The sequence below is a fragment of the Larimichthys crocea genome, chromosome XV (genome assembly GCF_000972845.2).
Source record: "Larimichthys crocea isolate SSNF chromosome XV, L_crocea_2.0, whole genome shotgun sequence".
NCBI lineage: Eukaryota > Metazoa > Chordata > Actinopteri > Sciaenidae > Larimichthys > Larimichthys crocea.
The window spans coordinates 6,228,277-6,252,875 of NC_040025.1; the positions used below are offsets into that span (position 1 = coordinate 6,228,277).

The 24,599-nt window shown below is 41.1% G+C and overlaps 1 protein-coding gene across 4 annotated transcripts in view; it reads left to right on the top strand.

Moving 5' to 3' along the window:
• Window positions 1–24,599, top strand: part of plch2a (phospholipase C, eta 2a) — a 176,615-nt gene that overhangs the window by 105,636 nt on the left and 46,380 nt on the right. For 3 of the 4 annotated variants that reach the window (XM_019265044.2, XM_019265047.2, XM_019265046.2), the window contains one exon: window positions 21,881–22,027. In XM_019265044.2, the coding sequence (XP_019120589.2) occupies window positions 21,881–22,027 (147 nt within the window). Of the gene's footprint in view, window positions 1–7,521; window positions 7,865–21,880; window positions 22,028–24,599 lie in introns of those variants that run through there. The other variant, XM_027288454.1, reaches the window with a different exon arrangement.

Sequence of the window (24,599 nt, forward strand, 5' to 3'; positions counted from 1 at the left end):
ATTCTGTGAAACAAAATGCGCCAATAACATTTTATGATCATGTTCTGTTGCGGCTTAATGGCAGTACACAATGATACCGTCTCTCTGGGTTCAATACAGAGTCATAGTTTGTGTGAAATATGTTGCCTGTTGGTATGCAAGCATTAAAAAATTCCCCACTGTGCTACAAATTGTAGCCAAAACACCATTTGTGGAGCTGAAAATATGAATGGAACTGTCATATTTTTCTTTGGTGTGTCATTATAATGATAGTAATGAGACAGTCAGCAGTAGAAGTGAACTGCCTCTGGGCATTAGCTGTGCTTTTTGTTTGAATTAAAAGCTGAATGGAGGCAGACAATGAAAGATTTCCCTTTGTTTCATCCAGCACGTTTGGACTGCATCTATAATTGGCCACGGAAACAAGTGCTGTTGAGTAAAGCTGATTCGAGTAGAGTGCTGACAGCTTTTGCAGGTGTGAGATGGGAGAGAAAGCTCTGAAAATAAAAGTGAGAGAATAAAAACACAAAGTGGAATGAAACTTGAAAGGAGAATCTGTGGAATAGCAGATTCGTTTACGCCGACATCTCTTCCCTCTTTTGTTCCTCGCCTGCTCGCTTCCTTCCTCAGCTCGGTCCACGAGTCTCTCTTCCTAAAGGAAGTGATCTCTGGCTTTAACGCAAACCCTCCCCCCGAGGAACCTGATAGATCTTTGAAATCGGCTCCTCTTTGATAACCCTGCAGCTTTAAAGGTTCACCACCTGCTGGATGCAACTCTCTCTCTTTCTCCCCCCACACTTTCCTTTTTACCTGCACAGACACAAAGCTCTTTTATTCTTCACAATTCTGAAGTATGATGGATTCAGAAAATGACTCACTCACATGCAGATGTGATGAATTGCAGTACTCACTCTTTGCTTTTAGGAGCACGGCTGTAATTGGTGATTATATTCATGATTGAATAATGTGTTAAATATTTGTTGTACATCTTTAAAAGTTCAACCAACCTAAAAAACCCAATCTAAAGTTTGTTTATGATTTAAAACAGATTCTGAAACTTTGAAACATTTTTGCTTGACAAACTAGGGCGGCAGGGTGGTGCAGTGGTTTGCACTGTCACTGTCCTCTTTCGACCCCGGCTGGTGCTGGAGCTGGGGCCTTTCTGTGTGGAGTGTGCATGTTCTCCCCGTGTCTGCGTGGCTTCTTTCCAGGTACTCCGGCTTCCTCCCACAGTCCAAAGACATGAATCTTAAGAGGTTAACTGGTGACTCTAAATTGTCTGTAGGTGTGATTGTGTGTGAATGGTTATGGAGATTGAAATGTTCTGCAGCTTGTCTCAAGCAGTCGCTTGAGGTATTACAGTTTTTGGCACTTCTGCATTGGCTCCATTTCCCAGCCACAGATGTTGGTTTCTATCCACTACTCAATACAATAATGACTCTGCTGTTTGCTGTCGTTAAATCACACACACAAGCAGAGGATGCAATGACGAGATCAATAAAAGAGCTCCAGTCAAAACTCCAATGATGTAAGAACATGTGGATGTTCTGTTTGTTTCATGCGTCATTGTGAGGAAGGGAGCATCGCTCCTCACAGATCGGATGTATTCGCCTCTTCAGTCAAAGCCTGAGTGACGCTTGAATCGCATGCTTCCTGGATTTCCCGTGTTTCCACTTATGTGCAAATTGAAAATGCTCTTGAAAACAAGTGGATGGACACGCTCCAGCAATCCAGACAAAAAAACAAAAATGAAGATGCTGCAGCACATGATCAGAGCTAATAGAAAGTCCACTCTGATCTGTTTCGGGTGTTAGGCATACTGACACACACCTGAGACTTGCGGCAATACAAAATGGCTGATACTGATACACTTAAAGGTTTCTATAAAATGAAGCCTGGCAGGAGTTCACACACACACATAGTTTCATGGTCACATGATCACCCACCATTCAATCAAGTATGACCATGTCTGTGACCCATCGCTAACACTAGCAGGTCCAATTGGCACCAACATGTCTTCTGCTGTCTATTACTGTCCGTTTGGTGAGCTCTGTAACTTGGCTGCGATTTATCTTCCCTGACCTTCCCGGCCTCCATGCGCATTCTGTTGTTCATGAATACCGTGTTTCCTTTCATCATGTTGTGTACCTCAGACTCTGCCAGAGGGGTTGGAAGCTCAGAGACAGTCTGTGTCGAGCCTCACACAAACCGAGCCACACCGCCAAAATAAACTGCGCAGCATTGTAGTTATTTCATGTAGCTAATGCTGCTTTGTTATATCTTCATTCATTCAGTTATTGATTTAGTATTGATGGTCTATGGTGTAGAGATGGGCATGAACAAGAGGACAGAAGCCATATGAATGAGGACCAGGCCTCGTTTTGGCTGTGTGTGTGTACACTCAGCAGCGAAAGCGTTTGCCAGATTTAGAAAAGGTTTTCAGAGAGAAACCCTCCGTGCACACAAGCACACACACGGGTTATTGTGTGTTTACGAGCACCTGAGAAGATTTCAAGGGATCCTGCCGCAGCTAATCTTCTGCATCCACTCCACATACTCAACACACACGCTGCGACGGTTGTTGTGCCCCTGCAGAGCCAAGCAGCAGGCCTCAGCATCCTCTGTGCCACCATGCCATCTGGCAGCTTCAGATGGTTTGGTAAGTCCACACCAGGGTCCTGCTCTTTCATCCTGCTGGACTAAGTTGTCACGGGGATGCAGGAGAGTTGCAACAGGGGGGAGGGACCTTGATTTGCAGACAGACAACAGGATCGTTTCAGAGGTTCAGGAGACTGCAGGCAGGTTAAATGGTAACAGATTGGTAGATAGATGCAGGTCAGGGTTAACATTCAGGAAACCAAAATGCAAAAAAACACACTGTAGCAGCTAGAATTGGCTGATTTATAGCCATATAAAATATATGTAGTGGATGTCAGAGGGTTTGTTCCTGACATTAAGTGTGTCCGGTGGTCATCACAGTGATGGCCCGTGGGAAGAAGATCTTCTTCACCTACCAGAGGGGTAGGTACTACAGGTTGTGTCCAAGTGTGATGGATCTCTGGTGATGTTTTCTGTCCAGTTCTTGTCTCTGGACACATATAAGTCCACCATGGTATCAATGATGGAGGAAATCACTGTTTTTATTTATTAAAACCAGCTTCTAGTTTAAACTATTTGAATCCCAAGCAACATGTGTAAAATTCAGCAATGTGAAAACATAAAGAAGAGCCTATTTTTGCTTTGTGGTGTTTGCTTGGCCATCTCTTTTTTCACTCTTCTATAAATGGACGGTAAATCTGTTGTTTCTTCATTTGAATCTGGCAAAGCGGAGACAAAATAAAGGAGGAGGCAGGACGGAGCGTCTCTCTCTTTTCTTGTTAAAGTGTGGGCAGCAGAAGAAATGTCCCCTCTTGTTTTTTTTGTTTTATTTGTATTATGCACGTTGGCTCGAATAAATCCTAATCCACATAGAAGGAGTGTGGGTGGAGTGTGTACACAGACACAAAGACACACATGTGTGTGTGAAAGAGGTAAATGCTATGATTGTGAACTGTAAGCTGAACCAATGAAACTGCTAATAAAACGAGAGTTGAGTATGAATTTCCTGAATCAACAGGTCATATATCACAGTGAGCTACAAGGAAATGTATATAAAAGATAGCATAGTATATAACACAGTATAAAACAATTTAGCTGTTGCTGCATGTTGCATGGAAAAAAAGTGCTCATTGGCAAATGTTAACATGCTAAACTAAGATGGCAAACATTTTTCATCTGGTGAATTTAATACAGCCAATGAACCGCCATGTACTGTATAGATGTTAGCAGTAACTAGCTGTTTTCTTTTCTTTCTTTTTTTTATTTGTGTGGTAAGGTGTTTACAGATAGGACACAGGACAAACAAATACAGTGATACAGAGTGATGACAGAGGCAAGCTGCATGAAGAATGGTTGGGAGCACATGACATGAGATCAAGTAGGTGGGTGGGTATGTAGTAAATAAGAGATCAGAGAAAGAGGAACCTTATGGGAAGAAAAAATATAAATATTACCAATAATAACCATAGCACTAATAGTAATAAAAATAAAATAAAAGTAATAAGAAAAGAATAATAAATATATAATATAGATAATATTATATTATATTGATAATATTATACAGCAATCTAGTTATTTAAATAATCTACTCCAATGCAAATCCATATACAAATTCATAATGGAGTTCACCATATTGTATTGACGCCTACGCTATTGATAATAATAACAACAACAGTAACAACAATAACAATAATAACAACAATCACATCAACAGTAGCAAGAAATGGGACCTTGTGTGTGTGTGTGTGTGTGCATGTGTATATATATACATACATATGAAGAAGAAAGAAAATATAAAAATAATAATTAATTCATTAAAAAACTTGCAGTAACTAGCAGTGTACTGTACACAACGACTGTGTGGGACTGACCAATACTTATGACCATATTTTCCTCTTGTCTTTGCAGCCATTTGTGTTGTAGCGTTATAAGTCTGATGCCAGTGTTCAGTTTTTTTTGTTCTGGACTTTTGTAGAAACGGCTCAACCTGGTGGGTTCTGCAGGCTTAGTAGATATAAAAGGCTTATTGTTAACAGACACACACACACACACACACACACACACACACACACACACACACAAAAAAAAAATCTTATTTTCAGGTAATTATACACTAATGAAAACAATTATAAATATTATATTCCATTTCTGCACATTCCGTGAAAAGAGACCCCTGAATTGGACACACTGGACCTTTAAATGCTTTCCTTTATTGCTTTATTGATACTTTTCTCAGAGAGATCTCAGTTTGTTGATTGGTTCAGCTTCCTGTGAGAAAGCTAAAGATATTTTAAAAGCTACTGGCCAGATTAGTCTTTCCCCTGCCAGCCTTCTGTTGTCTGTTTCTGTCATCACTTTTCATACATAAGTGGCCTCTTAAGGTCTATTATGATGAAAACTACAGCTTCTATTCTAAACCAGCGTGTTTGATAATATCATAAAAATGAAAAGGACCACAGCTGAAAAGCTACAACAAAATGATGAGTGGTGGACAGTGTGGAAACAGATCCACATTGCTGAGACCTTTCATGCGATGAGCAGTAATAATGCTAAGTGCACGAGGGCATTATAAACTCCACAGACAGAGCAGGTCTGGCCCTAATATGTCCTGTGCCCATGCAGAGGTTGATGTAATATCCTGTTTTTGTTATTTATAGCTGCCAAGAGGGAGTTGATTGCTCTCTGTCTCTCTCTCTCATACACACATACACACACACACACACACACACACACACACACACACCTTTCTATCTTTCATTTGAGACTGTTTTTGTTTCATATTAGAGCTAAGTCTCACCTCTGGGCTCTTTCACCTCCTCTGTATGAAGAGTTCTCAGCTGGTTCCACCCTCATTATATCTAGGACGGTGCTTTCTGGAGTAATCCTTCACAGCAAGTGTCAAAATCTTTTTGGATTTCTGTCTGTGCCGTATCACTTTGGAATCAAAGGCAGGGTTCTGTGCCCTCCCTCAGCAAATTGTTTTCCATTAATACATTTCATTATTTCTTCTCCCTGCTGGTTTGGAGATGCAACTTTCCAGTCTACTGTGGTGGGAGTCATTAGTTATTTAGCCTGCAGGATCTCCAAATCAGACAAAATGGCAGAACAAAGCAGGTCAATGCAGAGGTATAAAGGGAAGCATCATTAATGGATATACCTGCATGTTCTCCACCCTGAGGCTAGTTCATGAACGCAGCAGCTCCATCATTTGCAGGAAATAAACCCTCACATTGTCCCCGTCATTATACAATTTATTCTCTTGTCGCTCATTAAATTTATATTTTGAAGCCCCTCACAGGCATTTAAATGAAGTTTCTTGTTAGAACTAGTGAATATAACAGTTCTTGACATGGTGCTTCAAACATTTGATGGTGTCACCCTTTAAGAAGCAACAGAATTCATTCATTTTTGCATTTACTTCTTACATATTTTGTAATAATCAAAATGTATCACAATTTAAATTTGTGCTTGACCAAACTGTTGTGAGCTCCATTAAAGCGTTCAAGAGCTGACATTTAAATCCAGACTGAGTTTGTCATTGTGGTTTTCAGCGCTGTTTCAGTGGATCACATTCTACACAATACAGTTTTGTTTTGTTTTTTACACCTAATCAACACTGGAGCAAATTATTTTTGCCATTATTTTGGTAACAAAATGGCATTTAGCTCTAACAGAAATCCATCTGGTGTCAGTCATTTCTTGACGACCTCAACAACTGCATATGCTCTCTGTAAAAAAACGAATCGATTCAAAAATGAGATGAGAGCAAGAACACCTTAACTTAAAAGCAGCACTGCACTATCATGAGTCCAGCTGTTTTGAGAAGTTAGTGGTTCTCCTTGATATCTGGAAACACATCTTTGATAAACCAAATTACACTTGGGACTTTGGACTCTGAGTGGTTGCATCATGGAAGAAGAGGAGAATTGAAAGCACCTGCAGATACAACAGACTCTGAGCATCCGATGGGAGCATTCTGACAGGAAACAGTGATTAAATGAAACAACAACAACAACAACAACAACAACAAAAAGACCTGAGATCCCAGAATTCCTCAGGGCGCATTACCACTGCTTGTCAACAGTAATCAGACTTGAAGGTCACCCATGTGTCCACTTTAATGGTCAAGTGTTTGTGCCCCGTCGCTAATTGAGGCAGTTATTACTATTTCAAACACAACACGATGGAAGGAGATGCTCTCTCTGTAAAAATTAGCCACTAGGGCTTTGTCCTATTTTCCACTGACCTACTTGTGTCTAATGGGCATACATGTTGTGCAGGGTTATGAATTTATACATCATCTTGAGGTCCAACACCAGGTCAAAAACTGCATTATATTATACTTTATATGCATGTCGTGTGCAGGTTCAAGTGGTGTTGTGTCCGTCTGACTTAGGGCACATTCCAGTGTTTCATATGCTGAAACATTAACATTTAAAATCACTTTTATTGATACATTTAAAAAAAGATGTTGGTTAAATGTGGTTCCACGACTTCTATTGCCAAGGGGAAATATTTTTACGGACTTGAAATTACCACAAGACAAACAACATGATGGGAATTTTACATTTCTCTAAATGTACATGAGGATCTTTTCTGAAATATAAAACATGACAACATATCCCATGAGTCTTAGCAGCAGGTGTGCTGTCAAGGTCTCCAGGGAGCTGTAGTTCATTAATGCAAACAAATTAATTGGTCTTCTGTCTTTAGTAAAAATGACAAGGTGTTCATTTGCACATTTTTAGCTAGCTAGCTTTGGTATATATTTATTGTATAAAACTATCCTATATTTAATGAGCAATTTATAAAGGTTGCCTATTTATTATACATTTAGAAATGTAGGAAAATCTATGAATGCATTCATAGCTCAACAGTTGTTATTATTCAGCATTTTAAAAGTGTTTCACATTTCCCATATTCTAATGTGTGCCTGAAGGCAACACGTGTGTGCACCTGCGTGAGCTCCACCTGAGAAACGAGATCCGGCAGAAATGAGATTTGACTTCAATGTGATGTGTGGATATTTATGAAGAGCTCCTCTGTAACGTGTTACTCGGTGCTTTTAATGAGACTCCTGAGAGCTGACTTGTTATGCCACAGATTGCCACTTTCCACGACTCCGCTCATCTCTGGTATCTCAATGACAAGACGTCGAAAATACATATTTACGCCACTTGGTCCAAAGTGCGAAAACGACACAGTAAACCAAACTTAGTGTTTGAAAACAGCCTGTCAGAGTGTGTGCTCGGTAAAAAAGTGAAAAAAGCCAAGGCCCGGGGTCACGGTGAGTCACTTCACTCTGTCTTTTTGATGACACACGCTGTTGTTACCTACAAAACATACATTACATGCTCTGTGTTCTGTCCTCTGCCGCTCATCACCCAAACTCCGTAAAGAAATCTGTCAACTTTGCGTTTCCCTGCTTACTTCACATGCATATTTATGAAAACATGGCATTATTCATGCATGATTGTTGTTTGATGGGTCATCCAATGAATTCGGCATTGAAAGGATCCATGAAGCAGCATTGTGTTTTATTAAAATTTTCGTTTTTTGGTCGGCTCAACCTGTCAGTAGGCTCTCTATTGTAGGTCCAGCGTATCTCTTTACAGGAATGGAATATAATATTGATAACTATGTTTTCATTAATGTATGATCACCTGTTTTATAATGAGCTCTTATATTTACAGTGAGAGCGGGTCCTCCTTTATGGAGTCTGCCATGATCTAGATATGGACTTTTTGCTTTTTAATGTGAATTTGGCAACCACAGTTTTTCCACAGTGAGGCGTGGAGTATTCATTTGGTCGCAATCTGCTACTTCACTGCTGGGTGCCACTGAATCCTACACGCCTTTTAAAGCTGATGAACGTGAAGGAAGCATCCTTAACGCCGTCAATGAACGTCGCAGTGTTTACAAGCAGAGCAGATTGGAGTAATGAGTGCATCCAGAGGCTGAGCCCTCTCTCGCTGTAGTCTGGTTTCCAGTCTCAGACAGGCCGGGGCTCTGGTGTGAATCACTCCACATCGTTTTAGTTGAGGCACTCTGTTTAATTCTAGCTAACACGTTAGGAAGGTAAAGCCAGATTTAACAGCTTTGCTGGAGACGACATCCGGAGTCTCAGCGGTGAGCTGAGCACATTTGTGTTTGTGCTCGCATGTTGAGAAGAATCTGCTTGTTCTTATAGGGGGATCTGTAGAGTGTGGAAGTCAGTGGCTGCAGCTATTAAAATGAAGTCATTAAATCCAGCATTTGAATTCTGCATTCATATTTGAGAATGCATTCACTGCCCAAATTCCTGTCCTATATTGCAAATGGTGTGTTAGAGGCTTCCTCTTCCATGAAAAACATCCACTGACTAAATATTTAGTGTTGGCTTCTCGTCTTTTCTCTCTCCGACAGTGTAGTATGAGCCTTCAAATACTCATAAAAGTCCAGTGATAGGGCTGCAGAGTCTTTCACTCTGCCTGGCATGAAGCTGATCTCGTTCCGGTCCTTGTTCAGACCCCAGTCTCATTTCACAGAGATGATACAGTTCCAGCAGAGCAGAAATCCTTCTGATTGTGATTGTGATCATGTACGTGTACAGCTTCTGCTCCTGGACTGAACTTAAAGTTCCTCAGTGACCTCATCTCTCTCTCTTTTTTTGACACACGTGTGAATTAACCGGGCTTAAACCTTGTGTGTGAAATGTGTTTGTCTTCTGTTCAGAGCAGGTATCTGCTCACAGATGTTTTTGTTTTCAGTTTGTTGAGATGTTGAACTGAGAAATACACATGCTGAAGGTTTACAGGATTTGTGTTTATGTGTACTGTGTGGTGGTTCTTTATCAGCCACAGCATGCTAATCCTATTCAGTACTTTGTGACACCAAATGAGAGATAAAATCCTAATTCTGATAACCAGGAGACAAAAGAGACAGGGAGCTTATCACAAGTTTCAAAGGACACGAGATTGTCTAAGTTGCCTTGTGTGGCACCAGCAATCACCAATTTAATTCCCTGAACTTGTTTCCTCTCAAATGTTTGCTGATGAATGTGGCTGCCTTTTAGATGTGAAGCAGGCATGTCTCATGCAGACACTAAACGTCATCTGTATTTGTTGCCCTGTAAGGTGTTTTTGAATGAATGTTATTTCTGGAACACAACCAGCAAGTTGTGTTTTTATTTTGGTTCTCTGCTGTGGACAGATCTGTCACCACTTTAGGCTTGTTGTGTTGCCTCAGTGTCAGATTTTGTCAGCTCTGTTCCATATTCAGAACCTGGCACCTGCTTGTCAGGCAGGTGCCAGGATCCAGGATCCAGGTCCAGAGTTCTGACACTGCTTCAGCGTGCTCAGACTGCTGCATCGAGCTGTCAAGAGTCAGCCCTGAAACTTGACCTATTTCAGCCACACAGTCTGCATTTGTTTTCGGAGGCGGTGTTGTGATGGAGTTTTAGCAGCCACAGCAAACAGAGTATTCAGAGTTTGTGAAAACCGACATAGTGTAATGGTGTTACCTTCAAGCACGCGCTAAACTAATGAGAACTGCTGCGTTTGCTCGAAATGTGTGTGGGAGGATTTACATGCATGCCGAAAGAATGAAATATCGTTTTCAATCTTGTCCCAATGATGATGCAGAGCCTCGGTTAAGGCAGCCAGTGTGTGCAGGGTAATTGATAAAACGATTCCTTCACGTGGAGCTCGGCTGGGGCCATGTAATGTCTGCAGACAGGTGTGGGAATAAAGCTCCGTCTGTCCTCAGAGAAAACACCTTCTGACATCTAACACACTTTAATTGGTTCTGGAGAATAAAAGTATCTGTCTGTATTAGGGGTCTATCTTGTCCTCCCCTCTGTTCTCTCTGTCTTTCTCTCTGGGTCACTGTGTTTCACTCCACACATTTAGCAAATCTCCTAGACCAGGATTACTGCTTCTGAGGGGATTTAGGATTTCTGCCCTCCCAACACATGTTGCACAGTTACCACTTGCATGTTGTGCGCTTCCACGTCTTTTCTGCTGTCCACCGATGCACTCACAGTCTTTCTTTCATAAGAGGCCAGCCTTTTTCTGAGCTACTGAGGGAAGAAATGAAGAAATGATGGCAGAGCATGAAGACAAATTGTACCTTTGAAGACATTCTGCTGCATCTTTTTGGTCTTTGAGATGGAAGAATATTGAGGAGATGGCAGTGCAATAAACAGGTTTGCTGGGGCAATAACATCACAAGATTATTGACCAACTGTTGATATCACTCGGAGGCTGAGGATTTTTTTTTTTCTGTTGGCTTTTTTTATCGGATGCTTTGAACCAAGGAAGGAAAGTAGCAGCAAAGAACATTTCCTCAAATGTCTATTTTGCGTACCTGCTTTACCCAGAATTTATTCTCAAATGTAATTTTCATGGGAACATCCCTTCGACTTCTAGGCAACAACCTTTAATCTCAGTCAATCCTAATGAACCTATCTAAGAACAAGAGTTTTTTCCCCTTGGGCCAAATGTCTTCAGCCCTGATGCGTTCCACTACCACTGCTGCTACCGGAGACAAGCCCTCACCTCCAGCTAAAGGGGCTTTCACCTCAGAGGGGGACAAGGAGAAACAGAAGGAGGTGGCTGAGTTGAAGAGCCAGCAGCAGGCCTCTATGTCCAGCGTGTTAGAGGAGTTCTTCTGGATAGGCAGCAGCATTGTGGCTTTTTCCAAGTGGAGGCTCGGCTACATGGGTAAGCTTAGTCGGATATGCTGTGTAGATTTATCCGGGGTGGATGTCAGCCTTTTGTAGATGTCTAAAGGACAAATATTTAAACAAGTTGTTGTAGCTGAAGCCGTCTGGACCAGAATTCTAAGATGAAACTTTAAACTTCTTTGTGGTCTCCTTAGCTGTCTTTGCAACTTGAGATGACCTGACTGGCAGCATGTTTGACATGAGATCAGAATGTTTAAAATTGTTTGCAGGTACATTTAAGTTGTGGTGACCTCAGCCTGGGCTCATGGCTCGTTGATGATCACTCACTAAAAGCAGAAAGCATTTCTGCTTTGACTTTAATGATCAAACAGAGATGGATCTTTAGCTGCGACCAGCAGCTCTATAGCTCACTCAGTTGGTCGGTGGTTCAGATTTGGTCATTTTTCTTGGTTTATGTGCTTCTACCATGAGTAAGTAAGCTACGTAGTTAAAATTCCCTTTTTTGTCTGTTTTGTTGTTTGTCATTTTCCAATCAGGAGTCTGCACAGGGTGTTTTTATTTTGAAATTGATTGGATTCTCTATGCTGTTTTTTAGACTATTCAACTGTATCCAGTTGAATAAACAACCTTGTCCTTTCCTAAACACTTTTCCTTGACCTTGATGGAAAACATCATGGGGTCAAGGAAAGATATGAAAGAGAATTCATAAGGACTTAGGAAGAAACATCTGTGGTGCTCAGAGAATCCAAATCCACACTAGGTTACGCTATTGTGCGAGGGCGGTTATTGACGTGGTCTGTGATGAAACAACAATGTTCAGAAGATAGATCCTTGTGCGTTCTTACTGTTTTGTTTCATGCAGGATATATACATGTGGACAACCCAATTTATATCACGTCTGGTTGTGAATGACTAAATGTTTTTGTTGTTGCGTGGAATTGTGGGACGGCATTATCTCCTTTCTTTTCATAAAGGATAGTCTGGTGTAGCCTATGCTAAAGGAGATAAGGAATGAAGCAATGAAGCTCCTTTCCTTAACATTTAGAGAATACGCTCATCTCTTGACTACTACATTAACATGGGTCATTTCACTCTGTGAGGAACCTTCCTGAGCAAAATCGACTATTTGACCGGACTCCATCTGCGTATTCTCCGGAGCAGAACAGAGGACTTCTGAAACATGCTGCAACACTTCTTGTGGAATCATGAACATTGTTTAGAAGTATCTACACGTATCTTGAAAAACCCAAAATATAGATAAATGTGGGCAGCATTGAATGGGATGGTGGGCATTGCAGGACACAAAGTGATTTGAAACCTTTCTTTCTGCAGAAGTGCAAACTTAGCTCAATGGTCTTTTCCCTCTTGGACTTGCTTGCTTTAGGGCATCTCAGCAGTGCCGGTGTGTGTTTAACCTTTACATTATACCACCATGTCAGTCTTCATTAGGTTTGCAGACCAACGTCAGCAAATGACCATCTGCACCTGTGTGTGTGTGTGTGTGTGTGTGCGTGTGCGTGTGCAACATATGGCCTCCTGACAATCCCTCTGGGCTTAACCTGGTGCCCTGACAGCAGCTGCCTCCGCCTGCTTGGCCCACATTGTGTCTGTGGCAGCAGGACAGCAGCCAGCCAGGTCACCCAGCCACGTCACTGAGGTGACACCCTCTCGTCTTGCCTGGCACCAGCCTCAGCTGTGTTTTGGTGGGAAACTGTTACCTTGTATGTCACTTGTTGCCTACTTCTTGCTCTAAGCCCATTAACCAACCACAGCAGCTGTGTCCTCCAGTAAGTCCGCTAGTACCTCTTCAACACGGTAGAGTTGATGTAGGTCAACTGTTAAACGTCCAAGATGTCCTCTCAGGAAGTTAAACAGGGAATGGACTAGTTTACACTCTGATCTGGTTGAAAAGAGTTATATTTCTCATAAAACACGTTTTAAAAGTGTGGTTTGAATGTTAGCAGGCAGCATTTATTTCACGCCCGGCATACAGAGAATAAATATGGGTGAAAACACAAAGTGAAGGTGTGTCAGAAATCCCATCAGTTCTGCCAAGTCGAGGAAACAGAATCTGAGTCTCCAGATGATCCAGTTTGTCACCAAGATTTACAACAGATAACAATGTAGACCAACAACATCTTATCTTGCTGCTTATCAGTCAGTGTGTCATATAGCCATATTCTGAGATACTCTGAGACTGAGAGACTTTGAAAAAAATGTACTACAACTAGTGTTTGAACAGTGATGTTATCCACATTTTGTGAAGAATGAAGTTTCTGGACATGAAGTCTGTATTTTCCAATGACGGTATGGCATAGCTCATGTGTGACCTCACCTGCAGGTTTTCATTTTAAGCTCAAAATCTTTGCTGCTGGCCACAGCCTCTTCTGCCTCCCGGCTAATCGATAAAATCGGCAAAGATGTGGCTCATGGTAGACCTGAGGTGGGCTGAATGATGCCTTGGTGCTCAAACAAGCCATCTGTGACAGCACCTACCTGTCACTCAAAGTGTCCACATTGTTTATTCTTAAAAACTTTAAGCCTTAATATAATCTGAACAGGTGAGTTGTATATAAATTCACCCTCAGTACAGTTGTCATGAACGTGGAAATTAGCTATAGAGACCAAAACTGTTTTTTGTACCAGGCTGTAAACATGTTTATTTCTGCTGTGAAGTTGGACATTTGAACATGGGGACTTATGGAGATTGAAGTGTTCTGTAACCAGCCTTAAGTGGTAGCTCGAGGAATTACAGTTTTTGTCACTTCTGCGTTGGGTTCTTTCCCAGCCATGGAGATTGTTGCCTGGTGACTTTGGACAGAGATATATAAACGTTTCCTTTTCCTTTTGGAAAGTTTTTTTTTTTGTGGCTAAAATTCAATTTGTTGCTGCCCCCATTCACAGCACTTATTATTTTGATCATCTACATAATGTCCTTATTCAAAAACCCCTGTCTTTGGTACTGTTGGCTTTTGTTTCCTGGTGTCAGGTGTACACAGTGCGTTATATTTACAGAAACACACTCTTGTTTAGTCATTGTCACTCTTGATGAGGCTTCTTGTGTGCTCTCATTAAACATGCCTGCAGATAGGATCTGAGCTTGTTTTCAGCCGTTCAAACACATATTTAACAGCCAGCGTTCCTCCACAATGGGTGTCGTCTCCACATCTACACACTGATGTTGTAACTATGGCAACGGGCCTAGACCCCCACCAGTAAAGTGGGTATACTGCCTCTGTGTGTGTGTGTGTGTGTGTGTGTTGGGTTGTGCTCCACTTTTTTTCTCTCTCTCCATCTCTAAAAGGCGGTGTCCGTGTTTGTGCTGCTGTCGCGTCTTTGTTCTCTCAGAAACTGTCTGTGAGCATGTGTTTACTGTTTCTGGTTTTTAACTGGAGGACACTGTCAGAAATCAGTCTCTCTCTGACCTCAGCCCTTCTGGTTTGAACTGCTACATGTTAACCTATATAAGAGTGTAAGAGCGAGGCTTGATTAAAGCAACATTGTGTAACTTTTTTACCATAAACGTCAGGGAGCACAGGAAGTTTTAATGCACGTGAAATACAGTGATATACTATTTTGTATGTTTGTCACAGGAAAGGTTTTTTGTTGATACCCTGGCAGCACCAGCAGAACCCGTATTCTGTATCTTGCTGGGTTGAGTTTGGTGAAGTGTTAACTTTGTGCTCTGTAACATGTTTGCATTCTGCCATAACAACCTGCTGTATGCCATGCAGCTTTGTGGTTTCAGTCATTTAAATTGTGCAATAAGGTGGTTACAATACGCCGCAAGACAAACAACAGAAACAAAGAGGACATGATGAATACAACAGGAGTTTTAGCTAGTGGGTACATAGTAATAGGATTGTAAAATTCTGGGAATTTTCAATGTTGTAAACTTTCTATGGGAATAAACAGGAATAACCAAGGAATTTACAAAACTGAAGATTGGCTCTTAACAGTGAACTTAAATAAAGCACACTGCTTACTTCAGGGCTATTGAGGCCACGCCACCTACCTGCACAGGTGATTTCTGTACCTGGACCACACTTTAGAGCCCAGAGCACACAGAGACTATTGAAGGCACACATTTGAGCTCTGGGACTATATAATATTGTTCAATAAAATAATTCAAACTTGATAAAGTTTAACTTTTTTTATTGTATTATTCTGCATCTCTGCTTATGACAAAACAAAATGTTTATATTTATGTTTGCATATGATACAGTTGGTTTAAATTACCCCCAATTTCCATTTAATTCTCATTAATTTCCATAATTCCCATGGAGTTTCCCATGGAAAATTCCCAAGCTTAGCTTCCCCCCATGGCAAGTTTCCAGAAATTTACTGGAAAATGTCCAACCCTTTGCAACCCTACATAGTAAACTAAATACATGGTAAACAAAAGAGAAAAAAAGAGACAAAGAAAAAGATTAAAACAAACCTGTGCATTAAGATGTGTGGACCTCTGTGTGACAAATGAAGATTATTGAAGGTATAATTGGGGGGTGATGTAAATCAGCCAATAAGTAGTCTAATTTATAAGTTAAGTTACAGTATGTGCATGTGGGGGTGTCCTGGACATATGTGAGAAAAGTCAAAATGATTTTTGATTTTTAGTTATTTGAAGTTTTGTGTACTTCAGATGGTTTCCATCGTGCTTCACATGTATGCCTACATATAGATCTTTTTAATTGCTCTATACTGGAAATGTGTTCCACCTCCTGGAGCCTGAGCATTGACTGTGAAAAGTCTCAAACCGCTCATCTGTTGTTTAATTGATTACACTGGCCTTTATTATCCATGCTTAACTAGCCATCCATAGGCTGTGACTAACCTTTCAAGTCAGCAGATGTGGGTCAAATACATTTCTTCCCCCACTTACTGCTGAATGGGTGCTGCTCGTGATGTTTGTTCTATATGTAGAGTCTCTTGCATTGACATTACATATTTTAAATACAATTTTTATGCAGCACAAGTATAATGTAGCAAACATGATTTATTCAAATCGTCTTTGAAATAGTTTCAGCTGCTTTGCATTCATTCTATTGGTTGGTTGTTTGCCACATAACAGTGAGCTGCAATGTATGGCCGCTAAAGTAGATTCTGTACACCTACATATACTGTACCCTCCTCTTACAGGTTTTGCTTCACCCTCAGGTTAAACCCACAAACCGTGCTACTTTTACGGGAAGTACAGTAGGAAGACCTTTATCAAAGATTTAGTTGACTTCCCATGGGGTTTCCCACACATCACAGCTACATCACAAGAGCAAACACATTTTGCTTTTAGCCGACCGGCTGGGGAGTGTGAGCAGAATAGTGGCCTCCTTCTCTGCCTCCTCATCCGTGAGCTAATTGTGTTCAAGGCATCCACAAACCAGAGTGTGCTCCACATTGAAATGAGTCTCAAATGTGTGTGGGCAACGTGACAGCAGAGCAAGGAGGGACTTGTACTGTAACTGCCCCGCTACTTTCTTCTCAGCGTATCTCCACTTCAATATCCTGACCATTTCCTTGAAAAGCAAACACACATGAGGTGTGATGAGCCATTCCTCCAGATGTAAATGTTGGCCAGGAGACTGTGATGGCTATTAGAGAGTGTGCAGCTCATCTTTGACAGGAAGCAGATGAGCACGCTTAGATCAGTGTCAGGAGAAATGTTTTCAGCTGTGTGCCTTCCTGACCCGGGAGCCTGCAGAGTCAGGATGCTCTCATTCCAGCCAAACTTTGACAGCAGCTTATTTCATGGCTTACTGCTCCCTCTCCAGCTGAAAGTGTGCAGATCCTTAGCTCTGTTACAGCCGCCGGGCATCAGGCGCTGCAATCAGCCAGCAGCTACAGAAATAAATCTTCCCTTGAAATCAATAAAAAAAGCTGCTCTACAGTCATGTTGCATTCATGTTGCATCTAAGAAGACCAAGCTGTGAAATCATTAAGGGTCAATTGGTTATGGATAATATGTTCCTACTCTCCTGTGATACATTGAAAACCACAAATAATTGGTTTGTTCAGGCGTGTTTCATGTAATTGCTCATTTAATAACTTTTATTTAACCAGAAGCTCCCACTGAGATTAAAAATCTCTTTCTCAAGGGAGTCTGGCCAAGACAGACAGCAGCATAAACCAGATCTACCAGATCTAAAACAGACAGTATAACAACCAGTGTTATAGAGACTAACTAAACCAAGACCAGGGTGTATCAAGACCGAGACAAGACTGAGACTTTGATGGGTTGAGACCAAGTCAAGATCAAGACCAGACAGCAAAATGCACAGGCAATTAAGTGACATGCCCGCAGTTGGGGTCTTGACTGATCTTGAACTAAAATCCAGAGCCCTTTTTTTTGGAGATGATGTGGTTGAATCAAAGATGAGGATGAGTGGTGTTGAGCCTGGTCTCAAGACCAAGACCGAACTGGAGTACAACAACACTGATAGCAACATATAACACCACCACCTCCACAAAAGTACAGTACCAGAGTATGTAAGAGTATTCAAAATAAATCTGACCATTGACTTTTATAACTTCCTGTGAACATTTCAGTGATGTACCAAATGATTTTACAATGCTTGTTCAATGGATGTACGGTTGTCCCTCACTATAACGCGGTTCACCTTTTGCGGCCTCGCTGTTTCGCGGATTTTTTTTAGTGTACTTTGTTTAAATAAGAGAGGAATGTGAGAAAATGTTAATGCCTGTCTAAGAAGAGTGTATAAAAGTGTGTGGTTAGGGGTTTTACAGCCTTAAAACATGTATAATTATTGTAAAAAATAAAGCTGATTACTTAGCGGATTTCATCTATTGCGGGTTATTTTTAGAACGTATCCCCCACGATAAATGAGGGACCACTGTAGTGCATTCATTCATCAACTGTAAAACATATCTAATTAGTGGTGGTTATATGTAGCCTGGGTATTGTTTGAAGTGGTTCAGTACCAGTCCTACAAGATGTTTTTCTTCGAACAAAAGTCTTAAATGTCGTCTAAAGGCAAGCAGCTAGACAAGAACTCAGGAAAGTGTTGGCTTTGAGAACCTGTGTTAGGCTAATTCAACAGAAGTCATTTGGTCCATGAGGCACACCATGGTATCAAAGGCAGCCTGGGTTGAAGAGTTAGTCTGTGAGCAGTGCGCTGTGCTGGCTGCAGTATTGATTCATCCAAACAGAATGATTGTCCTTTACGTGTCTGCTGGGCAGAGTAACAGGGGAGTCAAAGGTTGAGTCACTTCTACTCTACCCAGGGGTGTACTGGGAAAGAAATTCAGCCCTGGATTTATCCGCATATTTTTGAGTCCAGAGTAGTGTACTGATGGCCATTACACTACTATCTCTACCACATTGTGCTGATCACCAGTTAATTCACTAATACAGAACACAGAGTCTGTAGAAAAGGGTGAAGATTGTAGGTATTGGAAACCTTCTTGTGTCCATTTGTAGTTCGAGCTGTGTTGAAGGTCCTTGTGGAGAGAAAAAGAGATGAAACACTGTCTGAAATGCAACCTCTGCTTGATGGAGCATTCATATGCAGATATCTGTTTTATCTGTCTCATCTCAGCTTGTTATTGGACTGTTAAGAATGAAGAAGGAGTCTGCTGGCTCCACTGGAAGATCTGAAACATTCACCATTTGCCCCCGGAGGCTAAACTGTAGTCAGATGATAGCCAATTTACCTGTTACCGTAAAATGCTGATATGATTTTCTTGAGATTATCAAATACTTATGCTGGGATAACTGTCTTAAAAATAATGCACCACAAACGCATCATTTATAAGACAATCAAGACATGACAATGAGAAACCTGCACTTAAAAACTACCTCAAACTGTGGCTTCCCTAACTGAAAAGACTCGACTCATACTCAGGTTTTAATACTTTAACCACATCCACCCATATTTTTGGTAGCCTGCCTAAATTCAAACAATTAATTTACGGTTTACTGCAGCTGCATCTTTACCCATTTAATATTTATTTCCAGTTTATGTCCAAAAGCATATTTGTTTATGACTACACTTTCCAGTGGGCATGTAGTTGCGTCTTTACAAAGACTTCAAAGATGCTCTGATCAGCCCGTTATGGCCACAAAGACTACTTGAATCCATAGAAAGTCTCACACAGCGCACACTTATAAAGCACTCTTGGTTTGGCATACTGTATATCGTTGCACTGGTGTTGCACCCTTTCTTATTGAATTCCTGCTCTGCATCATATCAGCAGAGGTTAGCAGAACAGGGCTGAACTCCATTAACAATACCCCAGGGCTGAACTCTCTGCATTGACACCACAGCCAGCCCAAATCAATGCTCACTGAGGGCAATCCATCACTGCTGCTTTACATTACTGTCTTACACAGCACATATTTAGGATGTATGTTGCATTCAGGTGAAATGGGTCAAAATGTGATCCGTGTGTGAAGCGGTCAACATTCCATGGCTGTTGTTTGAGCTGTGAGCTTCATCACATTCTGCTGGTCGGTTTCTTTTTACCATACACCATTTAATAATATTCACCTATTTTTTTTTTTTTTCAAATCGCTGAACTAACAACAGTCACCATTTCCTGCAGTTTTTCTTTTCACATGCTTTAAAATGCCAGATTCTCATTAGGGTGAGGAATATAACGATATATCATGAGACAGTGTCTTCTAAGAGACATTTTTGGTCATTATATTTCACAACAAACGCAACAAAATGAAACAAATTCATGAATCCAGTAAACATAAACAAATATAATTATCCAATTGTCCTCCATTAACGTCCATTTGACGGAGCATGGAAGTGACAATGCATAGATTTCACCCTGTGGAATACTGCAATGTTCAGCAGCCATCATTGGCAGTGGGACACGATGGCATGTACAGATTGTCCCACAGTGTTCAGTCAGATTCATATGTGTAAAATGTGTGAAAATCCCTTGCAACCCTCACTTCCATCATTAATACATGGAAGTTTTTTTCTTTGCCACTCTTTGCTCATGGTGGGAATTGTTGGGTCTCTGTAAATAATATAAATAGTACCGTCTAGACCTGCTCTGTATGGAAAGTGTCATGAGGATAGCTGTTTATGATTTGGTGCTGCATAAGTAAAATTAAATTGAATACTGAGTATGACAGGATTTTGACTGTTCTGAAAATTGTTTCATTAGTTCAAAATGCAAAGCTGTTTATAAACAGAACATTATCTGTGTTCAAAGTCTGAATGTGCTTTACATGACAGTTAAGTCTGCTGTGTCTCTGTTGTGTTTGAATGTCCAGTGTGTAAGATTTGGAACCTTTATTTTGACCATAAGGCATACAAGGAATATAATCTTCATAACTATGTTTTTATGAATGTATAATCACCTGAGGATAAGATGTTGTCATGTTGAAACACACTGTTTCTACAGTAGCCCAGACAGAGACAGACAGAGCCTTTCAAGTGTTGTTCAGTAGCCCAGACAGAGACAGACAGAGCCTTTCAAGTGTTGTTTTTCCTTTACACTACGAAGGTGAGGGTGATGTGAGGAGACTGCAATGTAGCGATTAGACCACTAGATGCAACTAAATTCTACACACTGGACCTTTAATGCCTCTTAAATCTGTCAGCCGCCAAAGATTGTGTCCTAATGCCATGTTAGCTGTCCTTTAACATATAATGGTTGCATTTAGACAATGGTGCAAAAAATAATAATAAAATGTCTTTGAAAATGTATGTTAACCTCACTCAGTTATTCTAGTTTGTTTTTTGGCAGTAGTAGTAGAAGTAGCTGTAGCTTCCTCAATGTTACCCAAGACTGATTTAGTTCTTTTCATTCAGACTTATAATGTGAACTATCTCGCGGTCGAGTTGATCCGTTTGTCTGCAGGCCTGTGTGGCATTGATCTGCTCACCTTATTTAAAAACGTGTGTGTGTGTGTGTACTCAGTCCCACACATTGCAGGGTAATAGTTTGATAGGACGTGACAGTCACTTGATAATTGATCATATGGCCAAACAGGCTGTAACCGCAGCCCAGGGGCACGTGGCCGTTCACACCAGACACACCAAAACTTGATTACCGCACCATTAGCTTCCTGTGGAGGAGCTGTCAAATTCTCCCCTAAAATAATAGCAAGGACGCGCAGAGGCCTGGCTGCTTTTCTTTCAGTGTCACCTTTCAGGACTTTTACACGCCTCATTAGAAAGAGTCTTATTCTCTGGGTGTCACTTATTTCCGAGAAGGTGGAAAATGATTTCTGTTAAATTTAGGCCATGATATGAATCCTCACGTCTAGAAAGAGCTCCTGCTTTTATTGATTTTTGTTGTTCTGTCACACAGACTACAGTGTAAGGTGGAGATCTTGTTAAAGGGCTTTTGGTGGAGAAATTGCCTCTCGCTGTCTCTCCCCCCTCCCTTTCTCTTCCTCCCACAAGACAAGCAGAGCCCTTTCGGCAGTGACATGCATATCCAATGCGTTTGCTTTGCATAGCTGTGTGTTCATGTGAGTGTATCAGTAAATAACTGTGTTTTGCATGAAAGCCCAGATGGAATTTGGTGGAAATACACAGACTCAGTCCCTGAATGAAAATATGCCATTCATGTCACACACTTCAGTTCAGTTGTCGCACACACACTCTTTTTCCATCTTAACAATCTTTTCTGTCTGTCTTGTTCTCTTCCCTCCAGTGGAGAAATGTATGAGCTCCATGCAGATGGGGACCCAGATGGTGAAGCTCCGCGGTGGCTCCAAGGGACTGGTGCGGTTCTTCTATCTGGATGAACACAAGTCCTGCATCCGCTGGAGGCCTTCCCGCAAGAATGAGAAAGCCAAGAGTGAGTGTCTTCTTCCTTTTTTACAGTCTCGTGGGAGCAGCATTTCAAATCTGTCATTCTCCTGCACGTCAACGTATTCATGGTTCAAACTTATGGGAAGCCATTTGCTCCATATTTAATGTGACAGGTGAGGGCTCATTGAATGTTAGTTGAGTGAATGTTTTCACTCTGAATCTCCATATATCATCCTTCTAAGAGGCTCAGCATAATGAACCGTCGACAATTCAATTTGTCAGACACTGAGTGACTGCAGCAGCTGCCGTTAACCAGCCGAGTGCATTTCATTTTAAAGACCTTAGCTTAGCTGACCAGTTAATTAAATCAAAGTCTAATGACTTGGTTAAAGGCAACAAATCTGGTGCATCGTTTACACTGCCTGTACGTCTCATACGGTGGCTCTGAAAGCTCAATGCCCTGCAACTTAAAGGTCCAGTGTGTCAGATTTACAGAGTTCTATTTACAGAATTTGGCAGAAATGGGATATAATATTCATAACTATGGTTTCATCAGTGTAGAATCAGCTGAAAATAAGAATTGCTGTTCCATTAGAACAGGGCTCTTAAACCTTAATCAACCCAAGAACCCCTTGGACAAGAGACAAACAGAACAGTGACCCCCACATATAATTCTTTTTTTTTTTTATGTGTCACATTTTAAATCTGGCCTAAAATAACTTTTATATTTACTTTATTCAACTTTTATTTCACCTTATTAACCTATTTACTATATACTGGGTTTTTAGCCTATATGTGTTTATGATTGATAAAAAAGTTAATGCATAATTATTATTGGTTATTAAATGCCAAGAGCTGTGTGTCTTTGGACACTGTCCAACTGCAGTGCAAATGGCTTCACTGTTTGTAGTTTCTCTAATTATCTGCAGCCTCACATTCACCATTATTTTGGTGAAAACTGTCAATTATTATGACAAAAATTGGCAGACTAGGGGTCATGGACTCCTGGTTGAAGACCCCTGTTATAAAGAATGGACAGCTTATGCATGACGCTAATCTAGGCTTCTTCTTCTTAAAACTCTGGTTTAGGTGCTAATGCGTCCGCCTGCAGCTTTCGGTAGACCCTCAGAGTGCCAGCAGCGGACCGAAAGTGAATTAAATCCCTATTTGCTATCGTTAGCCGCGGAGTATCCCTCATACCTCCCGTCGTTTTTTCACACACAAACAAGGGGGCGCTGTCGCTCCGAAATATCGCGGGAACTCACGCACGCAGCGCGGGTAATTTAAAAAAAACACAATGGAAGGTCCATCCGTGGTGGAAGCATGGTGGATTGGATCCATAGGGAATGTTTTGACACAAATAAAGTCTGAGAGACAAACAAATACATGTAAATCAGCTGGAAAAATGGTAAATTAAAAGAAAAATAAATAAAAATCAAGTGGTTTTTCACAATTGACAGTATAAAGCGAGGGTCTTCAACCTTTTTCAGCCACAAAGACCCCCACATGTAATTAAAATTTTAAAATGTGTCACATAAGTCTGGCCCAAAATAACTTTTATATTTATTTTATTCAACTTTTATTTCACCTTATTAACCTATTTATATACTGGGTTAATAGCCTGGATGTGTTTATGACTGATAAAAAGTTCATGCATAATTGTTTTTGGTTATTAAATGCCGAGAGCTGTGCATCTTTGGAAGTCCACTGACTCATCCAGTTGGAGTGCAAATGGCTCCGCTGTTTGTAGTTTCTCAGTTATCTGCACCCTCACAGTCACTATTATTTTGGTGAAAATTGTCAATTATGAGAAAAATTGGCAGACCCCCTGCAGTACCAGTGAACCTTTTAGTCTGATGGCTTGTTAGAGCACCCAGGCGTCATTGAGCCCGCCTCAGGTCGCCTGTGATTCACGTCTTTGATGATTTTCAGATTAGCCGGGAGGAGAGGCAGGACCACTAACACGATGGCCAACTGTCAGTGACCAGAAGAGACAAACTAAACACATGCTCTTCATGTTTTTTCATGTTGCTACCTGCAGCCTCATTGATGCCAATAAATCAAACACACCAGACACAGAAAACATCACTGACAATTTAACACGTGCAACATTTTGACAAAAATCTGCAAATCCAGAAAGGCTGCAAGTAGCACAGACAACGGCAGAAACTGTTCTCAGTGACGAACACGCTCATTTTTTAGCTTATAACAGATAACCAACTGCAGAAACTTCCTGAATTATGAACCATGACAACAACAAAGTGTCCCAGCCATGTCCATCACTTTCTAGTGTCCCCTGGAAACAGGTTCTGTTGCCGCTTGTGCTGCTTGTAGGATTTGGTGCCGTCACACAATGTATTGTCAGATAATGAAATGAAATGTGCTGACCTGCTGGTGTTTTCTTTTATTTGCATGTGTTCGAAGTTGCATTGAGCTCTCTGTGCCACCATATTAGCGACCATGATGATCCAGTAGCTTTCTCCCAGCCGGCCTGTTGATCTGTTTGTATTCTACGGGCTTTTAGTGCTGGATTTCATTCTTGCTTCTATAGGTTCCCTCTGGGCTGGAAGTGTTTTTGTTATTTAGCACTGGGCATTTGTTTTCCCTGCACCCTTTCT